Genomic DNA, 21,431 nt, shown 5'->3' with positions numbered 1-21,431 from the left:
GAGTTTCTCCGAGTTTACATCCGGGGCTTTTCCCTAGGCAGTGGGGTGGGGGCGCACCACAACCGTTCCTTAGGCAAAGAGAAATAAATTCGCCGCACCGTTACATAAAATAGTCCGCTTCTTCCAAGTGTTGTTTCACAGTCGGCGTTTTTTGTTTCGCCGCGGTTTGCAACAATATATAATTAATTTCCAACGTGACAAATAATTTGTTATGTTGGATGAGTTATTTTGTGTGTTATACACGGCACGGTTGTGGTGTCCCATTATCTCTATTCTGCGCGCATTGATATGCCGAGCTCTCAAACTGGGGGTGAATGGGAAGGAAGAAGAGTTCTTGTTTTGTATGTCAGTTTCTGTCTTTTTTTTAAAATACATTTTTGGTCAAAAACCAACCGAACAAAGCGAAGATTCCTTCTAATACACTGCACAAAACTTTAGGGCGCTAAATTGAATCATTTCATCCGCGGGATAGGATTTTGTTGGTGAAATGCCCGGCTGTTTGTAAATATATATTTAAATAATTGGTGAGTGTGTGTAAGTGTATGAAGATCGGGATTTGACTGCTGGAGGAGTGTGTACAAGGGTAAGTGCACTTCGGGGGGATTTCTATCTTCATCAGGGGAACTTTTGGGCACAGTTTGTGTTTAAAGTCTGTTAGCTTTCTGTATTTGATTGTGTTGGCAGTGATTTGAGTGGATGTGAAAGCGCAGAGGCATCGCGCGGGGGGGTTCAATTCTCTTTATTCTAGGAGTTGCAGGAGAGAGAGAGGGAGAGAGAGAGAGTGCAGCTGCAGTATAAGACGTTATAACTTATAGCCGTTATACAATAATACCTCGATTGACACCAAAACACCTCACAAACGCCATTATTGAACAAAACTTGCGTATATATGGATTAAATTTTGACTTAAGCGCAAGATGTTGTTTTCACACCAGTACTGGGATGCCATTATAAATGCACTTAACGCTTACATTTACAGTGATAAGTGAAAGGAAGACATCTCGAGCGATATCCCGAATAAAGTGTGTGTATGTCGACTCCTGGTGTCTCGAGCATCTCTCTGTGTTGAGCTACTATTGTTGTGAGAACCGCTAGGGCGGCAAGACGTGTGACCGTGAAAGAATGTTTTCTCAGTGCGTGTTCTCGGCACCACGCCTCGACATGCATCATATCAGCACAAACGCGAGATCTTCAAATCTATTCACTTATAATGCGAAAGAAAGTTGTAGGCCCTGTGCAGTGTGAGTTTGATGTGTAATTGTGTGAGGATATAAAGTGATGTTGCTGTTTCCGGTGTGGATGCGCTGGAACGCCGATGAAGATGAGGATGATGTCGACCTTTCTTAAGCTTTCACATGGCGCTCGGTTCCCTTTAACGACCAATAGCTTCTGTCTCACTCACCCTGTGTTTTACTACTACATTGCCAATGTCGGATGTGTGTCTTTCTGGTACAAGTACTGTTTTTGGACGTTATGACGGACACTGAATAGCCGTAAAACAGTAGGGTTTTTCCTCATCAAAATCACACCCTGTTTTCAGACATTGTTTGATCATGAAATTGCTGCATGCAAAGTTACCAAAGAATACAGGTTGCTAACAAAGTCTTTTTTTCCCCCTTTTCTTTATTGTCCCCATGTTTTATGCATGTGTGGCGGTTTTCTTCCATTATCAAGAAGAAAGAACATCTTGACTGACTGTACTGCCATTTTTTTCTGTTTCTGTTTTTCCCTCTTTCCCTGCTGTGAGGGGTCACCAAGTTCACTGTAAGGTGTATCCAAATACATGAAATGCATGTATTCAGGTGCATTAAATTAAGAAAGCTACCTGTGTCCATGAAGTTTGGTGCAGAAGTTATTTTGTTGCTTTTTACTCAGAAGCTGCATAACATATATTTACATCAATCCCACAAAACCAAATAAAAGCAATTTGCACAAATAATCCTGTTAAAAATTTGGTCCTTGATATGGTGTGTTGTCTTTTTGAGCATTAATTAATGTTGGTACCTTTTGTAATAGTTGTGTATTACAATTTCCCTCAGTTGTCAAGTGTGAAAATTTGGATCGCAACATCATATAGCCACTTTTGGGAAGAACTCAATTGTGCAAAAGATGCTGGGAATCAAAATGAATGTGCAGTGCCTGGAGGATTATTTTAGAACAGTGGGCAGCTTCACTGCTCAGGACAAAGCAGGAACTCATGCACAACTATCAGAAAAGATACAAACAGCCATTGATCATCAAGGAAGCAAACCACCATATTAAGAAGCAAGGGCATGTGAACTTTTTTATAGCATAATGTGTGTAAATTAAAAACAAAACGCCATTTTTATGATCCTCCTATTTTTTTAAATGCAGAATCTTCTGCAAGGGTGTGCAAACCTACAGTTGAAGTGAGAAGTTTACATACACTTTGGCTGAAGCCATTAAAACTCCCCAGATTTAATATTAGCAAACTAGTTTTGGCAAAACTTTTAGGACATATACTTGATGAGTAATTTTCCCAACAGTTGTTTACAGACAGATTGTTTCACTTTTAATGGACTATATCACAATTCCAGTGGGATAGAAGTTTACATACATTAAGTTAACTGTGCCTTTTAGCAGCTTGAGAAATTCCAGAAAATTATGTCAAGCCTTTAGACAATAAGACAATTAGCTTCTGATAGGAGGTGCACTGAACTGGACGTGTACCTGTGGATGAATTTTAAGGCCTACTTTCAAACTCAGTGCCTCTTTGCTTGACATCGTGGGAAAATCAAAAGAAATCATCCAAGACATCAGAAAACAAATTGTGTTCCTCCAAAAGTCTGGTTCATCCAGAGCAATTTCCAAAATTCCTGAAGGTACCACATTCATCTGTACAAACAATAGTATGCTAGAATAAACAACATGGGACCAATCAGCCATCATACCGCTTAAGAAGGAGACGCATTCTGTCTACTAGAGATGAACATAGTTTGGAGCGAAAAGTGCAAATCAATCTGAGAACAACAGCAAAGGACCTTGTGAAGATGCTGGAGGAAACAGGTAGACAAGTATCTATATCCACAGTAAAAATGAGTCCTATATCGATATAACCTGAAAGTCTGCTCAGCAAGGAAGAAACCACTGCTCCAAAACGTCCTTTTTTAAGCCCTAATGTTTAAGGACATAATGACCATAATGACCAATTGTTTGGCCATAATGACCATCATTATGTTTGGAGTAAAAAGGGTGAGGCTTGCAAGCTGAAGAACACCATCCCAACCGTGAAGCATGGGGGTGGCAGCATCATGTTGTGGTGGTGCTTTGCTGCAGGAGGGACTGGTGAACTTCACAAAATAGATGGCATCATGAGGAAGGAAAATTATGTGGATATATTGAAGCAACATCTCAAGACATCAGCCAGGAAGTTAAAGCTTGAATGGGTCTTCCAAATAGACAATCACACCAATCATACCTCCAAAGTTTTACTTTAGGATAACAAAGTCAAGGTATTGGAGTGGCCATCACAAAGCCCTGACCTCATCCTGATAGAAGATTTGTGGGCAGAACTGAAAAAGCATGTGCGAGCAAGGAGACCTACAAACCTGACTCGGTTACACCAGTTCTGTATGGAGGAATGGGCCAAAATTCCAGCAACTTATTGTGAGAAGCTTGTAGAAGGTTACCCAAAAGGTTTGACACAAGTTAAACAATTTAAAGGCAGTGCTTCCAAATATTAACAAAGTGTATGTAAACTTCTGACCCACTGGGAATGTGATGAAAGTAATAAAAGCTGAAATAAATAATTCTCTCTACTATTATTCTAAAATGTCACGAGGGGTTGCATGAGCTGTTGCAATCGTGCACTCATCACACACATCAGGAGACCCACACATCAGGAGATCGACACATTTTCACTTATTTGAAGTTTGAAGAGGTAGTCACCTTAAACTGCCATTGTATGACATCACTGAGTAATTTTTATTTCACCATTTCCCCTTTGTGTAAAGAAAAAGAAAGAAAGTCATATAGGGTTATAACAACACAGGGGTGAGTAAACAATGACTGAATTAAAAAGTTTGGGTGAACTGTCCCTTTAAGGCTGCATGTTTGATTGAATTAATATTGAAATCATAATATGGCCTTGCGCGATTGCTAAACCTTAAAAGGCTGTGTTTTAAAATATATGCTGCGTCCCAATATTCATACTTCCCTACTATATACAGGTAATATGCCAAAAGCGTAAGTGGCACAGGAAAGTACAGAGGTATATTATATTTTCACTCTCTCTAATGAGTTGTTCTGAATTAATCACATGCTTCAACATGTACTGAGCCAACAGGTGAGGGTATGGTGTGCCAGTCTGATAAGGCAGGTGTGTGTGTGTGTGTGTGTGTGTTTATCATTCTGGCTGCTCTCACTGAATAGAAAAGTTCTAGAAAATATGAGAATTCCCTTCTTTTGCTTTGCTGGACATTATGGACACATTTAGTGCCCATACCTATTTATGGATAATTTTATGCTTAAAAATATGTATGCATTTACATTAAAAAAGAAATAGCTTGATACCAAATTGGACTTCATTTAAGTGAGAATCATTCTATTCATGATGCAAAATAGATAGCTAAATAATAATAGCTCATGTCCTGAATCTGTTGAACTGAGTCTGAAGTTAGCTTAAACGTTTCACAACAAAAATGGCTTTACTAATATAGAGGACATACAATTCTTCATTTCTATCTTGGGCCTGATACATCAGTGACTGGTGCAGCTTCAGCTAGAGGATGCCACTCTGAAGACGAGTGAAAATCTCTTAGTGTGTGGAGTGCCCATCTGGTAGTCTCCATTCATTCTGATGAGAAGAGAGTGATGATCTGTGGCAGAGACAGAGACTGATTCTGTGAGACACAAGTACTAAGAACAGAAAATAAGAAACAGCACAAACAAAACAGAGTCAGGCAGTTAGGATTTGAGTGAACTTGCACAGTAGCAGTTTTAACCACCACGCAATTGCGTGGGACCCCAGACGATGAGAGGGCCCCCACTCAGGAAAGCTACGCAAAAAACACTCGAGGTGACATGTTGTTCTGGGTACACACGCAAACGCGTCATTGTCAGCGGTCTCAGAGTGGTTCACGTTTGAAGCTGCCGGGTTCGGGGCAGTAGGATTTTGGGTTTGTAATTTATGAAAAAATATATTGGCCTTCCAAACTTGATTCACTCACAAGCTCAGATACGTGTGAACGGATAAGTTAGGGGCCGTTCACACCAAACTTGTTTTTTCATAGTTTTTCTATGTAAATGACAAACGTCCTTGACTGCTGCAGCGCGTCTTGGTGTTTCTTCAGTGTGTCACACAGTGACCGGCACAGTTTTAGACAATGTTTCAAGTTAATAAGTACTTCCGGTTTCAAAAACGCATGTCGAGACACCTGCGTTCTGTTTCAGTCGTTGTGCTGCATCTAGATTGTTGTTAGTGCAGGTTTCACAAAGATTTCAGGTTGCAAAGAGGAGACTGTTACAATGTTTACCATTATTCCAAATTGTTCTGCACCAAGCAACGTTTCAGTGGTTGATACATGGCAATATTTCTTTCACCTTTTGCTCTAGTGTGCTGAGGGGCTGCTGTGCCTTGTATGTTTACTATTACTCTTATAAATGTTGCCTACAATGCTTACAAAAAATAATGCCTTTTGCAACATTGTGAAAAATACACTGCAGCATTAGAATATAAAATTCAGTTGAAAGTAAATAAGACAGAACTATATTACTATTATATACAACAAATCATCAAAGTAATAATAATAATAATACTGTATTGTGTTATAATGACAAACTGGACAACAATAAATAATTGATGGGTTAGAATATGAATAAATACCAACTACCTTTCAAACTGTTACTGGGTGAAGTAGTAGGTTTAGCACAGCCTATTCACAAAAAAAAATGTATAAATATATGTTGGTAAATATTGCTTTTTTTATCTGTGGAAAAATTGGAAAACATGCATTAATGACATTTAACAAGATTTTTAATTCATTACAATTATGTTGAATGTATGTATAGGACGAATTTAAAATTATGATTTAAAATCAATTTTATGAAATTTTTTAAGCACAAATATTAAAAATGGGGCCCCGGGTTGGTCAGTTGATTGGGGCCTCAGAAATCATAAACCCGCTCCTGAATTTGCACAGGCATCGAGTGTCTCTGTAAATGGTGAGATGTTCTGTCCTAAATATGCTGTTTCTGGGCAAAGTTAGAAAAGATACTTGCTGTTATGTGGACACTTTTTGTCTAAAGCAGGGGCTCTTTAACTTTCTCTGCACAGGACTCAGATATGACCTTTTGTGTTGACACTGGAACTTAACTTGTTTGTGTTGACATTGTTAATTTATTTACTTTTTTATGACTAAAACTTTTTGATTTAGACAGATAATTATAGAAATCTCTATTATTCTTTCACAGACTCAAAAAAGCCTGTTAACTGAAATAAAAGATTTGAACAAGCACACAAACATGCACACTCTCGAATTGTAGAAATAAAGTCTATGTTGAAACTGATCAAATCAATTGATCAAAACTGGAAAGAATCTTGTTTTTAACGTCTACAAACATGTACCATGGCAACCATATCTGCCAAAAATAACACAATATTGTGCTATAAATAAAAAATATTGTTAATAAGGTATATTCATTGTAACGCAGTTCAATGGAAAGGAGGAGTCGAGAACTGGCTTGATGACATAAATAATATTTTAATGATTAACTTCACACACATGACGGACATGTCCGTAAACAATCTCTCTCTCATAACCACCATCCGCAATCAGCCTTTTTCCCTCTCGGGGGCTTAATTAGCCTGATAAGGGAATGGGTGTGTATAATCACGACCCGGCCCTGCCCTCCGCCCAGTCACATTCATATATTGACCTGTTTCCTGTGATGTCACTGTATGACTGTGCCGCCATGTTTGTGACCAACATTTCATATTTCTTCATTGTGCTGTGCTGTGGGATGTGGAAAAAGTCTGCAAAAATGTTTGTTTCCTGCAAACTGGACAATGTTATTCATTACACCAGTAGTGTTGTCAAAAATACCGGTACCCCGGTACCAAGTCGATACTAAAACAAAATATTATTTACGATACCAGAATTTCTGGAGGTACCGGGGTACCTAGTACCGAGTCTACCCGGTACCCATGCAGAGGCAGGAACTTTCGAACGCTTGCGGCAAGCAAAGTAGCTGATGCTACGGAGTCTCAACTGAATCTTGTCAAAATGAAAAGTGGAAAAAGCCAGGTAATTTGAGGCTGATGAAAAGGGAAACATCTCAGATCAGCAAAAACCTATTTGTAAACGCTGCTTTCGCAATTTTCTGATGAAAGGAGGGAACACATCAAACTTAATAAACACATGAAAGACAGACACCCGGATTTATTCAAGCCAATAAAGCAGGTGAATTTAAACTTTCACAGTTTATATTATGTAGATCCCAAAGTATTGCATATACAAGCATGTACCTTTGTGGAATAAGCGGAGGCGCGGAGCCCTTTAAAGGAAACATCCCGGCGTTACATCTTAAATGCAGTCAAATTTAATGCGTTATAGCTTTATTAAAGTTCAAATTATACAGAAGCAGATCATGTTAATAACTTTAAACTCAGAAACTGGGATTTCTCTGTGTGGTCGGTGCCTCTTCTATAAGTTGTGCGAATGTCCCGATCTAAGGGGGAGAGATTGAAACTGCACCCGGCTGAGAGAGACTCTGCCTCGGGGACGCTCATCCCTCGAGCGCGCACGCTTAATGCAGCTAGAATAGAACATGACTTCTCGTGACTTATTTAATCATAATATCTATATATATGTCACTATGCATTTCTTATAATGAAGAAAATTGGCAATATTCAGCTTTATTAATAAGAGAGCACTTTGCACATTAGTTTGGAAATGTTTTTTTATTAATTCTACTGTATGCTTGTTTATTTAGGTTTTGTTTTTTAGTACTTGGTAAAAACTTAAATTAAAAGTTGCAAAAGTTGAAGCAAATCTTATATAAGTATTCAAAAAGACTTTAAGCATACATTGTTCAGTTTTGTTATAATTAAAAAATAATATATTTAAATTAAAGTGTTGCTCAATGGCATATTTTTGTTCTTGGTTCTGCTGCTAATGTTTTGTAGACTTTGTTAGTAAAAGAGTTTTGTTTAGTAACCTGTTTTTGTGTTTTACTTTGGTACTGGAAATGATATCGAGTACCATGAAATTTCATTGGTATTGGTACCGACTACTGAAATTTTGGTACTGCGACAACACTAATACCCAGACTGTATCTATATTTATGACGTTGTAATAAATAAAAATGCACTATAATGTGAATATATAGTGTATATTTAATGTGTATATATACTAATGTTAGTCAATAAACAACACTTCATAAGATCTTGAATCATAGACTTCCTTCAGAGGTAAATCGTTGATCAAATATTTTTAAATGTCTGCAAAAGTCAAATTTGGCAATATTTATGCTGACCTCAGACCTATATACCCATTTCCTGGCATGGATCAAAAGCATTTTTTGAGTTTTTTCTTGAGATCATGTTATGGGTGTTTTTCTATTCACCACCATTGTTTCCTCCTGTTGGTGGTAACAAATATGGCGGCTGCGGGGAAAAAATTACTTTAAGTGCATGACACCACAGTACAGAACGAATGTTTGTAAGCAACTGGCTTATCCCAATGTAATAGTCAATACTTGCCTATTTCTGCTTATCTTTACCATTTCTGTTACATTTCCATTAACTATTTTCCTGACTGCTTTTCATCTTTTCTGAAATTTCATGGCTTTTTCTCGAGCTGCAGTTCCATCTGCGTGAGGAGACTTTGTCTTATATTGTTATAAAAGAGACTAATTACTTTGAACTTGCCCACATAACACATTCCCAGCTAATACAGAACATTCCCCTAATGTTATCATTTAGTTCCTGTTTGTTTATTTTTTTGGGAACCAATTCCTAACCTTCTAGGAACGTTCTCTTTATGTTCTATTTTTTGCAACCATAAACTAACATTCCCAGAATGTTGCAGGGAGGTTCTTGTGTAACAAACAAATAAGAACCTGTACAGAATGTTCTAAATCAAAATAAAAAAAAAAATCAAATCCCTTTATTGTCACTCAAACATATATACAAGTGCATCAGTGGGTGAAAGTCTTGGGTGCAGTTCCATGCAACATAGCAGTATGACAATTACAATTTTTTTTTCTTTCACATTTTATATATATATATAGTGCAGTACTGGTTGGGCACTCGCTATTTCTGAACTTACAAAAATGGTCTACTGTATACAAAACCGGCACAAACTAATTAATCAAAGAATTTGCCATCCTTTTGTTTGGCCTGTGTACACAGTAACTGCGGTGTTGTGAAAATGTCATGCTTTAGTGACAGCGCTTCTGCCTCGCTTGATATCATGGTGAGAGTTAGTGTGCCTATCAAATGATATCGTGGAGGGATATAATCATAAGTAAAGAGCCGAAAGACAGTACCGGTCAGTGCAACATCATGGACGATTAGACTGAAGAGAGCAAATTTGCTCTTAGCGATTACATTTTTTACCCAGGTTATGATTGCACATTTATTAAAATACATCGCAACCCAACATGTATGTCTATGCAAACCAATTAGTTTAAGCAACCATTGTTTGGAATGACTCTTTGAGTGGTGTCCCTTTCCTGCAGTTCCGTTTGGAATTCACCCACAAACTTTGAATCGAAGCGTTTTTTAATGAAGTTAAAATATCATGGACTGATGGCTACATCAGAAGCTTATACCATCGGTAGGTCTGTCTTTAAAGGTTTATAAGTTATTGTTAAAAATCAGTTTCCCTATAGAAAAAAAATTATGCAATTTTTACTTCTGAAACTATACTGTTTATATGTCTAGGGTCATGTCAGTTTGGAAAACTACAACCTATGTGCATCCCAAATCTTTAACCACAGAGCCACCTCCACCTTAAATATTCCCTCTAGCATGTTCTATAATTTAATGAATTCGATTTGTCACTCTTCTCCTGGGCATTATTGTGTGTAAATGTGTATGAGAAGATGTGTGCTCCCTGACTATCCTCTCTTGTCTATTCCAGCTCCACCCCCACCCTGCCAGTTGAACGGTGTTCACGACGGCAGACGTTGGGAAGTTATAGAATAAACCATTGTCATAAAGAGGGTGCACACATTTGGAAAGTGTGATGGTCAGCTTTTATTATGTTAAACTGGCAAGTTAATGCATTTAAATGTTTTCCTGGACAGTACAGTGCAATTATTAGCAATTAACTGTTGCATAGTTATAAACAAAGGTTACTTTAGAATGAACACTTAGGGAGGAAGGAAACAGTTAATGCATACATCAGCATCATTTACCATCAAAGAAGAATGACAAGTGGGAGAGTGCAGAAGATTGTGTGTATGTGCAAATATAGAGGAAGAGTGATGTTCAGTTTGATCCGTGTTGTTCAGGCAGGATTTGATGAGAGTAGTTCTGATTGAATCAGTACGCAGAGATATATCCTACTCACACTGAGCATATTTACACATACTCACACTAATAGATCCGACATGGCATGGTTATAAACATTGTGAGACCCCAAGTGCTCAGTTACCTCTTTTTTTTATCTGTGTTAAGACAATGTTTTACAAACCAGTCGTTCAGATCTCAAGGAGTGAAAAAATATCCTCTCTGTTCCTCTTATTTTTCAGGCAGCTGTGTAGCGTTTTGGGAAGAAGGGATCGATGATGGAACTGCAAAATTTACAGGAAGCACTCAAAGTGGAAATCCAGATCCATCAGGTATCCCCCCTAAAAACGGTTGCACTAAATGTACTGTAGTGTGTAGTTGTTGCAGCTGCAGTACCCTCATCAACCTCAAGAGTTCACTGTGTTCACAGTCAGCAAATTCTTCCCCCGCTGCACTCTGAAGAGTCCTAAAACTTTCTCTCTCTCTGTCTGCAGAAACTCATCACACAGATGAAGCAAGATCCACAGGTGTGTGTCCCTCAATTAACATTTCCTCTGTACAGCTTGATAGATACGCTCTTATATACTCTGCGGCAGCTGAAACTGTGTATCAGGGAGGAGTGTGTGTGTTTTTGTACAGAATGCTGATCTGAAGCTGCAGCTCCGTGACCTGCAGACCAAGATCACAACGCTGAGTGAGCGGCAGGTGAGAGCTGCTCTCTGAGAGAACACCTGCTGCTGTGTCAGTGTTCTCATGGACCATATTTGTGTGTTGATGAGTTCAATCAAGTTTTCATTTGGCAAGGATACAGTTATTTGCCAGTCTGAAAGTTTTTGCTCTCTTGAAAAAAATAAGGCCATCTTGTTAAGTCATGAAAGTCTTACCAGGCATTGTTTTGTATTGTGTATTGTGCTGAATATTTTTTTTGTAGTTCCATTGTGGGATTTGTGTGTGGCTTTGTGTTGCCAAACTAAGTATTTGCCAACACTGTATTTGACACACACACAAATCTGTTTTTTTGACATTTATATAACTTATGATTAATGTCTGGGGATGATTATGTGGTATAACAACATGTACTGTCCTTCACTAGAGCTTACTGTACAGAACTGGAAGTGTTGTGGAGGAGAAAGAGAAAAGATGTGTTGTAGACAGCAGGAGTGGAGAGAAATTTTATAAGAATCTGAAAGCTTTTTAAAGGAACAGAACAGAGCAGCTGCCATCAACAATAGAAAAACTCACACCTGAGAGATCAGCTGTCTTTATGCAGAGAAATAGGAATAATTATCACAAGGTAAGCGTATCTTAAAGGGGTCATGAACTGCCTTTTTTATTTTATACAGTTTTCTGAGGTCCACTTATAATGTTATCAATATTTTTACATCAGAAAACGTAATAATTTAGAAGTAATAGGCCATTTTCTGTCCTTTTTTGACCCCCCTCATCATCAGAACACACGGTTTGAATAGGCGTGGCGGATTGTAGACTTGGAAGTTTTGCTGTGTGCCCACCTATGTAAACTTCTACATGTATGTTTGACAGCCTACATCCTTCATAGATGGACACTGCTTTGATTTAGGTTAAAAATGCATAAATGCTCAGTACATATCAAACAATAATAGACAAAGAAATAACAGACAAAGAAATAGTGACCACGTAATAAAAACAGTTACTTGTACACTTGTGTGATGCGACATTACTGCCGGATCCAATATAGTCGGCACAGCATCGTCTTTTAGTTTGTTTCTGAAAAAGAGTTTTGAAAATCCTGCGTCGAATTGTGCCTTGTTTGTAAACGAATCTGTGGTCAAATGAAGTGAACAAAGGACCAAGTTCTTACTGATGCAGTCTGGAACTAGACCTGTGTTTGCTTCTCTCATTATTTACCTACTACATGCATGAATTGGTGGGCGGGGCTAAACAGGCAGTGATGTAGAAGAAGGCGTTGATCTTCTTCTGCGGAGGCGGTGTTTAGCCACACTATTACGTAATAAAGTGGCACATTCCACATCCTGTTGGTTTGGCAGATTGGCTTCAATATAAGCTGTTTTTAGACTAATGAGAAAGTTTTGAGTTCTGAAACTTACAGGGTGTTTTTATAGTATAATGAACTCTTATATGTCAAAAGTTAATTTCTCAGTTCATGACCCATTTAAGGCTCTATAGTTAGAAAGACAGTGACTCAAAGCCTCCACATTTAAAAACAAAATGAACCACCCAGCAGCACTTTTTTAAAAAGTGTGCTCTCTTTATCACTCATTCACTCACACAGACTTGGAATGTGTTGAGCACCACAGTGTCCAGTGGAATTCTCGTACATCTATGAGTGTGTGTCTATAACAGATGGTGGAGGGAGCCTGTTAAAGCTGTAATCAGTGAGAGGACTGAGCTGGGGGAGTTGTGTATATACTCATTAATTGAACTGTCACTGTCTTCACTGGTTATAGAATCAACACTAAATGCAGACAAGCTATATTGCATATCCTTAGCCTTTGAGTTAGATTTTAGGATCATATTTTGTAAAAGCATGCACTCTTACTGTCTGTACTGCGACTCTTGTTTCTTCCTTTTGATATCTGCATGTTTCTGCTGTCTTCTCTTGTTATGGAACCATTCTCTCTCAGAGTGCTCTGTGTTGCTTTGTGGATGTGCTCATGTGTATCATGTGTGTGCATGATACGTTTTTGGTGTCAGACTGTTACACAAACAGTGAATGGCTTCAAATGAATCACATTGAGAATGAGAAGACCGATCATGTCAAGCATTTAGAGGCTCATTCTGTTTCTAAATTGAATTTCCTATTTGCATGCTTAGAAATAAAGCTCAAGACATCTCAGAGGGTAGTCTCAGCCTCAGACGGCATGCTACGGACAGCCCACAGTCCGTGCTCTACGTCTGATGCGCATAGCATAAAACTGGAAAAGGCTTTCTTGAACCACTTGATTGGCTGGTTCGATGGAACTTCCGAAATATAGACGCAGACATCTTCTGCATTGTTTACTTAATTATGTCTGTGAAATTCTCTGTAAGGAGGTTTTCTGTGCTGTACTTAGACGTTCTACACATTTTACACTATTTTCCCATGTGTGACCTGTGCAGTCGCTCATGGAGGTGCACAATTATATCAATAATTTCTTTCCCCATGTAAGTCTTTTATTATGATATGATACATCTATGATAACCCATCCCCTAAATACCCCTTAATGATAAAACCGACTGTAATTGGTTGCTTAACATGTTAGTTAGTTGGCTTTTCCTGTCTAAATGGGTGGTACTTGACCCATTGAAGCTGCTATAGAGCTTTGCCGAAGTCATAGGTCTGGCTACGTGAGACTACTCAAAGGGTGCTCAAGAGCTGCATGATTTGTTCATGGAAATTCACCTATTAAGTGTGCTGTATTCAATATTCAAGTGATTTATTATCAGCCAGAATGCTTATTTCCCATTCATCTGCATTTGTTTAAAAAAGAAATTCAGTCCCATTTATCATTATGTAGAATCATTGTTACTTTGTAGAGAATCTACCACAGATGTAAGTGTGCCTATTTTAAAAATATTTATTGTAAATGTGTTTTGAGCTCATAAATACAATTTGTTTGTTTAATGTGTTCTTGTATGCAAATTATCTAGTGATTTCCCAAACAAACCTCCTTTGTCCATTATTTGGACAAATTAGTCAATTTCCCTCTAAACAGCTTATTACAACTAGTCATGCCCCAAACTCTGGTTGAATTAGAAGTTGACATGTTAGACTGCTCAAATAAGCAAAGAAATGTTTTGAAAGTGCCACAGAGCCTAAGAGTGTAGACTTTTAATGGTAGTCAATCTACAAATGGCTTGTTGTTGGCTTATTGTTACATATTGTTGTCTCAGCACATTAAGCTGGGATTAGATAATGAATGTTTACATGCACACCAATATGCTGATAACTCCTAAAAATCAGCTTATTAAAAAAAATCTGACAAAGCAGGGATAAAAAAAGTGTTTACATGAGACTAAAAATAATCGAGTTGTTCTCTGCTTTTGATGTCAAACCATGAAGAGACATGCGCACAACACTTGCGCACATTGGATAAGCAGGTTAGAACGTTGGTAAAGAGTTTACATGCAATGTGAAATCGAGGTAAAGGGCAAAAATCGATTGATCGATCGGTTTATTCTTAGTCCATTTATGCCAATAAAGGAAAGCCAATTAAAGCATTTACATTTCCACACATGTTGTAGGCTTATTAAGCATAATTGGTGTAAGAATGTGCATGTAAACATGCTCATTGAAAAAATTACATGCATCATTATTTAAGACATGAACAAAATCACACATTTAGACACACAATTTGTCCAAGGATAATGTGTTAATAATGATTCTAGATGGACACTCTAGTGGACATAAGACAGCATCCATGTTAATGTCAATATCATTGCATCAGTATTCACAGTATTCATGTATATCAGATCTTACAGATTAAAGCTAATGCAGATGCGGATTAGCAAAAAAAAAAAATAATGATTTGAAGTAGCAAACATGGCAAAATTCCTTTCAGCTGTATACTGGACTCACTTCATAGTCACAAATTATGCTAATGCTAATATATTACTGATACATTTTCTTGTTAGACCTAAACCCTGATTTATAGAATACTTTAAGATGTTTTTTAAATGCTGAAAACTGTTGAGAGAGACAAATACAAAGAGAGAGTGATGTTCAGCTGTAGGGACTCCATGTTCTCACTTGCTGTCAATACAAGTGGGCCAAATTCCAAAAGTCTCTTATCAACAGCAGGCAGGCAGAAAGAGAGAGTAAGTAAGAGAGACTTCATTGCAGGTACGAGTGACAAAAGACAAAAAAATAACAAATTTAACAGGCGCTTGTACTTGTTATTCTCCCTCAGAAAAAGGTGGTAGAGCAGTTAAGGAGAGATCTACTGGTGAAACAGGAAGATATGAAGCTGCAGACGCTACAAGCTGACGGGCAAACGTCTACCCTGCTCATCACACAGACACAAGCGTCTCTGCCTGCTGCCAGCCTTACCACTTCACAGGTACTCACTCCATCACACAGCACGAACAGGACAATAATTTAAAGACTGCCAGAAGTACACTACATAAAGACCTCTCCGAGACAAAGCCTTTGCTGAACATTATAAAACAGAGCATTAAGTTTGGGTGTGGTATGTATGTTAAAACCTAGCCTATAAAATTCTTGAAAGGAATAGTCTCCCTTATGCCATTCCAAATCCATATTTTTTATTTATTTTTTTATTTTTTGCAGAACACAAAGGTCCCTCTTTTCTATACAATGGAAATGGATAGCCAGGGTTATGCTGTAATTGAATACATTTAATGGCGTTACATATTCAGAATACAAAAATGAAGTAACCGTAATCAGCCCCGTTACGTTTTCAAGCACCTTTATTCAGAATACAATGACTTCATACATTTGTATTTGGTTTAGAATACTTTTAGACTTCTTCTCTCATAATGACCATAAAATAAGGCAGAAGAAAACAATTATTGTCAATCAAGTGAGAAACGTTTTTCTGAACAGTTTTTTAGAACAGTGTGTGTGTGTGTGTGTGTGTGTGTGTGCATTGTTGAAAGGGTTTCATGCCAAATTGGGCTAATTTGTAAATCACAATCATGGGTTAGAATTATAGCATCTCGTTGTGGGTTTGGGATACTTTAAATATGGACTGAGGTCACCAAAACATTTGATGGCAGACACTAGACAAAGAAAATACAGTGTCTTAGTCATGTATAATGATTCCGGGATTGAATATCTGGCAACCGCACCATAATGTTGTTGTCTTAATCAGTGTGCTGTCAGCTGTGCACCAGCCACGTTTTTACACAAATATTACATTTGAGCACATGATACATTATTTTCCACATTGTAATTGTTGTGTAAATGCATTAATTTAACATATCATACGAAGTGATTCACAAAATGAAAACCGAAGGATTAAAAGAGGTAAAAGCACACAAAAAATAAAAGTGTCATAATAAAAGTAATAGATAGGCATGATAAATAAATAAATAAAATCATTCATATACTACATTGTTGTCACAGGACCTCACTATGTTGCATGTTTAATTTCTGCAAGTGGCAACCAGTTATCATATAAACAATATGGCTAATTTGCATTTTGTATCCAATTTTGTGTCAAAATGTATTCATCTTTGTCAGTCCAAACAAATATTGGGTTAAGAAGAAAATTCAAATATAAAACAATTGTTAAAAACATAAAATTCCATTCTGAACACTCACAAATAACCCTGCTTGGCAGCCACAATGTCACAGCTAGGGGCTTTGGAGGTACAGGTAGCATTGTTACTCTTGGAAAGTGGACAAGATATTGTAGTGGACCGCAAACAGCCTTCTGTTTGCCTTCTGCCTTCCATAAAGAAAAACATCAGTGTCCAATTTCACATGTAATTTATCATCATAATATGTGATCTCTCATCTTCATGAAAGTCACAAGTATAGAGAAACCACAATGTGCTTAAGCTAACAACACACAAACAATTATAATCTTTCATGTCTATATTAAACACATCCCATTAAACATTTACTTTGGCTTGGAAAAATGAAGTGAACCCTTGGATTTAATAATTGGTCTATACTCCTTTGGCAGCAATGACTTTCTGGTAGCTGCAGATTAAGCCTGCACAACATTCAGATGGAATTTTGGACCATTCTTCCTAACAGAACTGCTTCAGCTCAACCATATTCTTAGGATGTCTGGTGTGAACGGCTCTTTTGAAGTTATTCCACAGCATCTCTATTAGGTTAAGGTCTGGTTTCTGACTGGGCCACTACAAAATGTGGATTTTATTCTTTTTTTTAAAGTTATTCAGTAGTGAATTTACTTTGATGTTTAGGGTTATTATCCTGCTGCATCACCCAACTTCTACAGAGCTTCAACTGGTGCACAGCCACTCTGATATTATCCTGAAGGATATCTTGATAAATGTAAGAATGAATTTTTCCATCGATGATAGCAAGTAGTCCAGAGTAGTCTACTAGTCCAGTAGTCCAGTCCCAGAAAAGCAACCTCAAATCATGATGCACCCTCCACCGTACATGTTTTCATGTTGGTATGCAGTGCCCTTTTTATGCCATATGTAATGCTTTGAATCATCTTGACTGGACGGCCACTTCTATCATCTCCATTTATAGACAGTTTGACTAACTGTGGACTGATGAATATCTAAACTCTTTTAAGATTTTGTAACCCAAGAACTTTGTAACCCTTTTCTGCTTTATGGAAAGACGAAAATTCTTGTCCAAGTCCATGTCAGTAGATGTGAATGGCAAACACAAAATGTTTGAGTGCTTTAAAGTAGCTCTAACCCACACCATGTTATTACACAAGACAGGGAGTATTTCACTTGCATTTGCCCCTAAAAATAGATATGTGCGAACTGGAAAAATTATTTAAGAGCACAGTGTGCGATTAAATATTACAAACGTAACCCCCCCTTTTTAAGATATTTGTTTCAAAATTACAAAACCCACATTCCCGAAGCGGAGTTTTCTGTGATGACGCGGACAATGGAAAAAAGTAGCGGTATAGGCGACATCGCATTTTATTTTAAGCGAAAAAGAGATGAGGAGAAAGAGGAATTTGGCGAGGAAATATATATTTTTTTATTTATATATATTTTTTTTTATTATTATCATTATTATTCATTTATTGTATATACATGTTGTTGTTTTTATATTTGTAATGTGTTTATTACTCAATGCTTTGGCAACATTGTACACTGTATACAGTCATGCCAATAAAGCTCATTTGAATTGAATTGAATTGAATTGAAGTCTCTTCACAAGGTTTACCACGGTAGCTTTTGCTGAGTGCAAAGCTACCGTGACCACAGCTGTCACTTCAACGTCCACTGTAGCCGGTGGAGGGACAACATATAGATTCAATGCAAATTGTTGCATTGAAAATGTTCCCATGGCTAGAGTTCGAAAACAACATCATGTTCTGCAAATATTGTAGAGGGCAGAAACAGGAGGGCAACTCGTCCTTCGTGTCAGTTAACACGCATCTGAAATAGTGATGGTCGTTTGCGATCGATTCGGCTCTTGTAGGTGAACGTTGGGAGCCGGCTCGCATATCAGAATCTATTTATAAAAATATGTAAAACAAATTAAGATATGAATAATCAAAAGATTTAAAAATAATGAAAAAAAAACAAATAAAATAATATAGGCCTAAATGCTCAAGCGCACACATTAGTTCTGACTGTCCGCTCAGACTAAAAGCCTCACCTGTTGTTCCTGTCAATCAGACACGCAGTGTCAACCAATGAATCAAAGATGTGTGAGAGAGGGCGGAGCCAACTTATGTTGTTCAGATTGTATTTGAATTGTTACATTTATATGCATTTTGTTTATATACATTGAAAAGTTATACTTTAAATGCACACGTGAAATAACATCCTTCTTTTATACATTTATTTCGATTTGTGGGATGCTGCAGTTTTGCAAATTATTTATTTTTCTTTGACATGGTGCATTATTCTATTATCAGTACTGCCGCTACCTACATGCATACTACACAGTTTGCGTAGGACATCAACTCCCTAGGGGGGCACCATCTTACCCTAGGATGGCACCAGAAAGTCCACCGGCTGCCCTTACTCGCTCGCTATACGTTATTCAAGGACCCGAAAGCAGTTACGGAACACAGACGATTGCTTCACGCTCATATCATGCGTAGGGCATCAATTTGGCCAGCGGTGGCCCTGTCTATTATGCTGTTCAGACTGTATTCGTTTTGAATGGTTAGATTTATATGCACTTTGTTTATATACAATAAGTTATACTTTAAATGCAAATGTTTAATAGTCTTATTTTTCTTAACAAATCAATGCATTTTTAAATACATTGTGGTTAAGGTAGAGTATAATTTCATTTAATAATTTAATTCAAATTGTTTTAACACCAATTATGAAAAGAGCTGGAATGCCCATTGCTAATCTGAAAAGAGATAGTGTAGCGAAACATCTCATGGCGGCATATCCAGTGCTCTGGATGAGACAGGAGAAACCATCAAGCTCGGTGTCAGCAGCCTTGAGGAGGCAAGTGCTGCAGTCTGAGGAGGAGAAGTGGAAGCAGCTGAAAATAAAGATAAACAGCACATACTTTATTGTGAAAGAAGAAGAACCTTTCGTCAAATTTGGGCCGCTTATCAGACTCCACAACAAAAACTGAGTTTACATTAATCCCACATACGACAATGTGTGGAGATGATCGGTCAAATTGCTGACATAATGAGAGAACGCTGGCTGACCTCCAAGTGTGCCGGACGGTCAACATACAAAAGCAGCTGGACAACTGATATATTTTGATTCTAGTAGGCATGGGTTCAATGTTTGGTTTGGGAGGTATGTGCTGTTCCACAGATGTGTGTGTCCCTTAGTACATGCGCACACACTCATACACGCAGTATAAATATGTATGTAATAAATTGTTTGTTAATAAACTCTGTATTTAATTTTCACTGTGCTCCTAAATTTCTTTGTGTGCTCCTAAATTTTTTCATTTAGGAGCGCATGTACTCCTTGAGAAAAAAGTTAGTGTAGAGCCCTGCAAGAATGTGTATGTAATACAAGTAAATATATACCGATCAGTCACAACATTAAAACCACCTGCCTAATATTGTGTAGGTCCCCCTCGTGCTGCCAAACTTTCTGAGATACATTCTGAGATTATATTCTTCTCACCACAATTGTACAGAGCAGTTATCTGAGTTACTGTAGAATTTGTCAGTTCAAACCAGTCTGCTGATTCTCTGTTGACCTCTCTCATCAACAAGGTTTTTCCATCCACAGAACTGTTGCTCACTGGATGTTTCTTTGTTTTTTGCACCATTCGGATTCAATTCTAGAGACTGTTGTGTGTGAAAATCCCAAGAGATCAGCAGTTACAGAAATACTCAAACCAGCCTGTCTGGCACCAACAATCATGCCACGGTCCAAATCACTGAGATCACATTTTTTCCCCATTTTGATGGTTGATGTGAACATTAACTGAAGCTCCTGACCTGTATCTGCATGATTTTGCACTGCTGCCACATGATTGGCTGATTAAATAATCGCATGGATGATCGTTGATGCCAGACGGGTTGGTTTGAGGTAGTCTTAATATATGACTGAATGTGCTACGATGTAACTCTAGTTTGGCATGCAGGGGATAAGAGACATCCATACTACTTGTAAGTCATATTTCAAGTCTTCTGAAGATTTACATACGATAGATTTTGGTGGAAAACAACTCTAAATTTAGAGTGAATAAACTGGCATTCACTAGAGAAAATTATACTTTTGCCTCCTTGAAGCTTGAAATCACTATCCACTTCCATTGTTTTGAATAGCGGGACCAAGACCATTCTTAAAAATGTCCCATTTTGTGTTATACAGAAGAAAGAGAGTCATATGGGTTTGGAACAACATAGGGGTGAGTAAAAGATGACAGAATTTTATTTTTTTTGTGTATTACTCATTTAAAGTGTTTAAAACTGTGCCCATGTAGAACTCTGTGACTCCTGTCATTGCTTCAAAGACACTACCTCTGGTGCTGAGAGCTGCCACACCCACCTCACCTATCATCATGACACCAGCACCCACTATCACCGTGGTTACAACCCTCAGCAACACTCTCCTAGCGAGCCCTCCTAACTCGGATCCTCAAAACTCACCACTAAAATTCCAACCTGTCATCCACGTGACCAATCAGGGGGCAGAGCCAGTACGAGTCATACCCAATAGCACTGTTCTTGTAAGTTCCCAAAGCTAAATATGAGTTTTGTGTTCTCATCTCCTTCTTGTTTTGCAAACTGCATGTGAGGTGGGAGGCAATATTAGTCTCTCAGAATTATTTAAGGAATCAAGAGCTCAGGGTTGGTTCTTTATGATTTAAAACAAAATCGATCTATTACTATCTGCC

At 37.8% G+C, this 21,431-nt stretch overlaps 1 protein-coding gene across 5 annotated transcripts in view; it reads left to right on the top strand.

Annotated features, from left to right (window-relative positions):
• The first annotated feature begins 322 nt into the window (after nt 1-322).
• Nucleotides 323-21,431, top strand: part of phf21aa (PHD finger protein 21Aa) — a 33,739-nt gene continuing 12,630 nt past the window's right edge. For 3 of the 5 annotated variants that reach the window (XM_052138776.1, XM_052138752.1, XM_052138786.1), the window contains exons 1-6: nt 323-583; nt 10,720-10,809; nt 10,972-11,004; nt 11,117-11,182; nt 15,367-15,516; nt 21,018-21,263. In XM_052138776.1, the coding sequence (XP_051994736.1) occupies nt 10,753-10,809; nt 10,972-11,004; nt 11,117-11,182; nt 15,367-15,516; nt 21,018-21,263 (552 nt within the window). In that variant the 5' untranslated portion in view covers nt 323-583; nt 10,720-10,752. The remainder of the gene's footprint in view (nt 584-10,719; nt 10,810-10,971; nt 11,005-11,116; nt 11,183-15,366; nt 15,517-21,017; nt 21,264-21,431) is intronic. The other 2 variants (XM_052138760.1, XM_052138768.1) reach the window with 2 other exon arrangements.

The sequence above is a fragment of the Xyrauchen texanus genome, chromosome 2 (assembly GCF_025860055.1).
Source record: "Xyrauchen texanus isolate HMW12.3.18 chromosome 2, RBS_HiC_50CHRs, whole genome shotgun sequence".
NCBI lineage: Eukaryota > Metazoa > Chordata > Actinopteri > Cypriniformes > Catostomidae > Xyrauchen > Xyrauchen texanus.
Note: the sequence above shows the minus strand (reverse complement) of the source record. Positions and strands in the feature narration are given on the sequence as shown.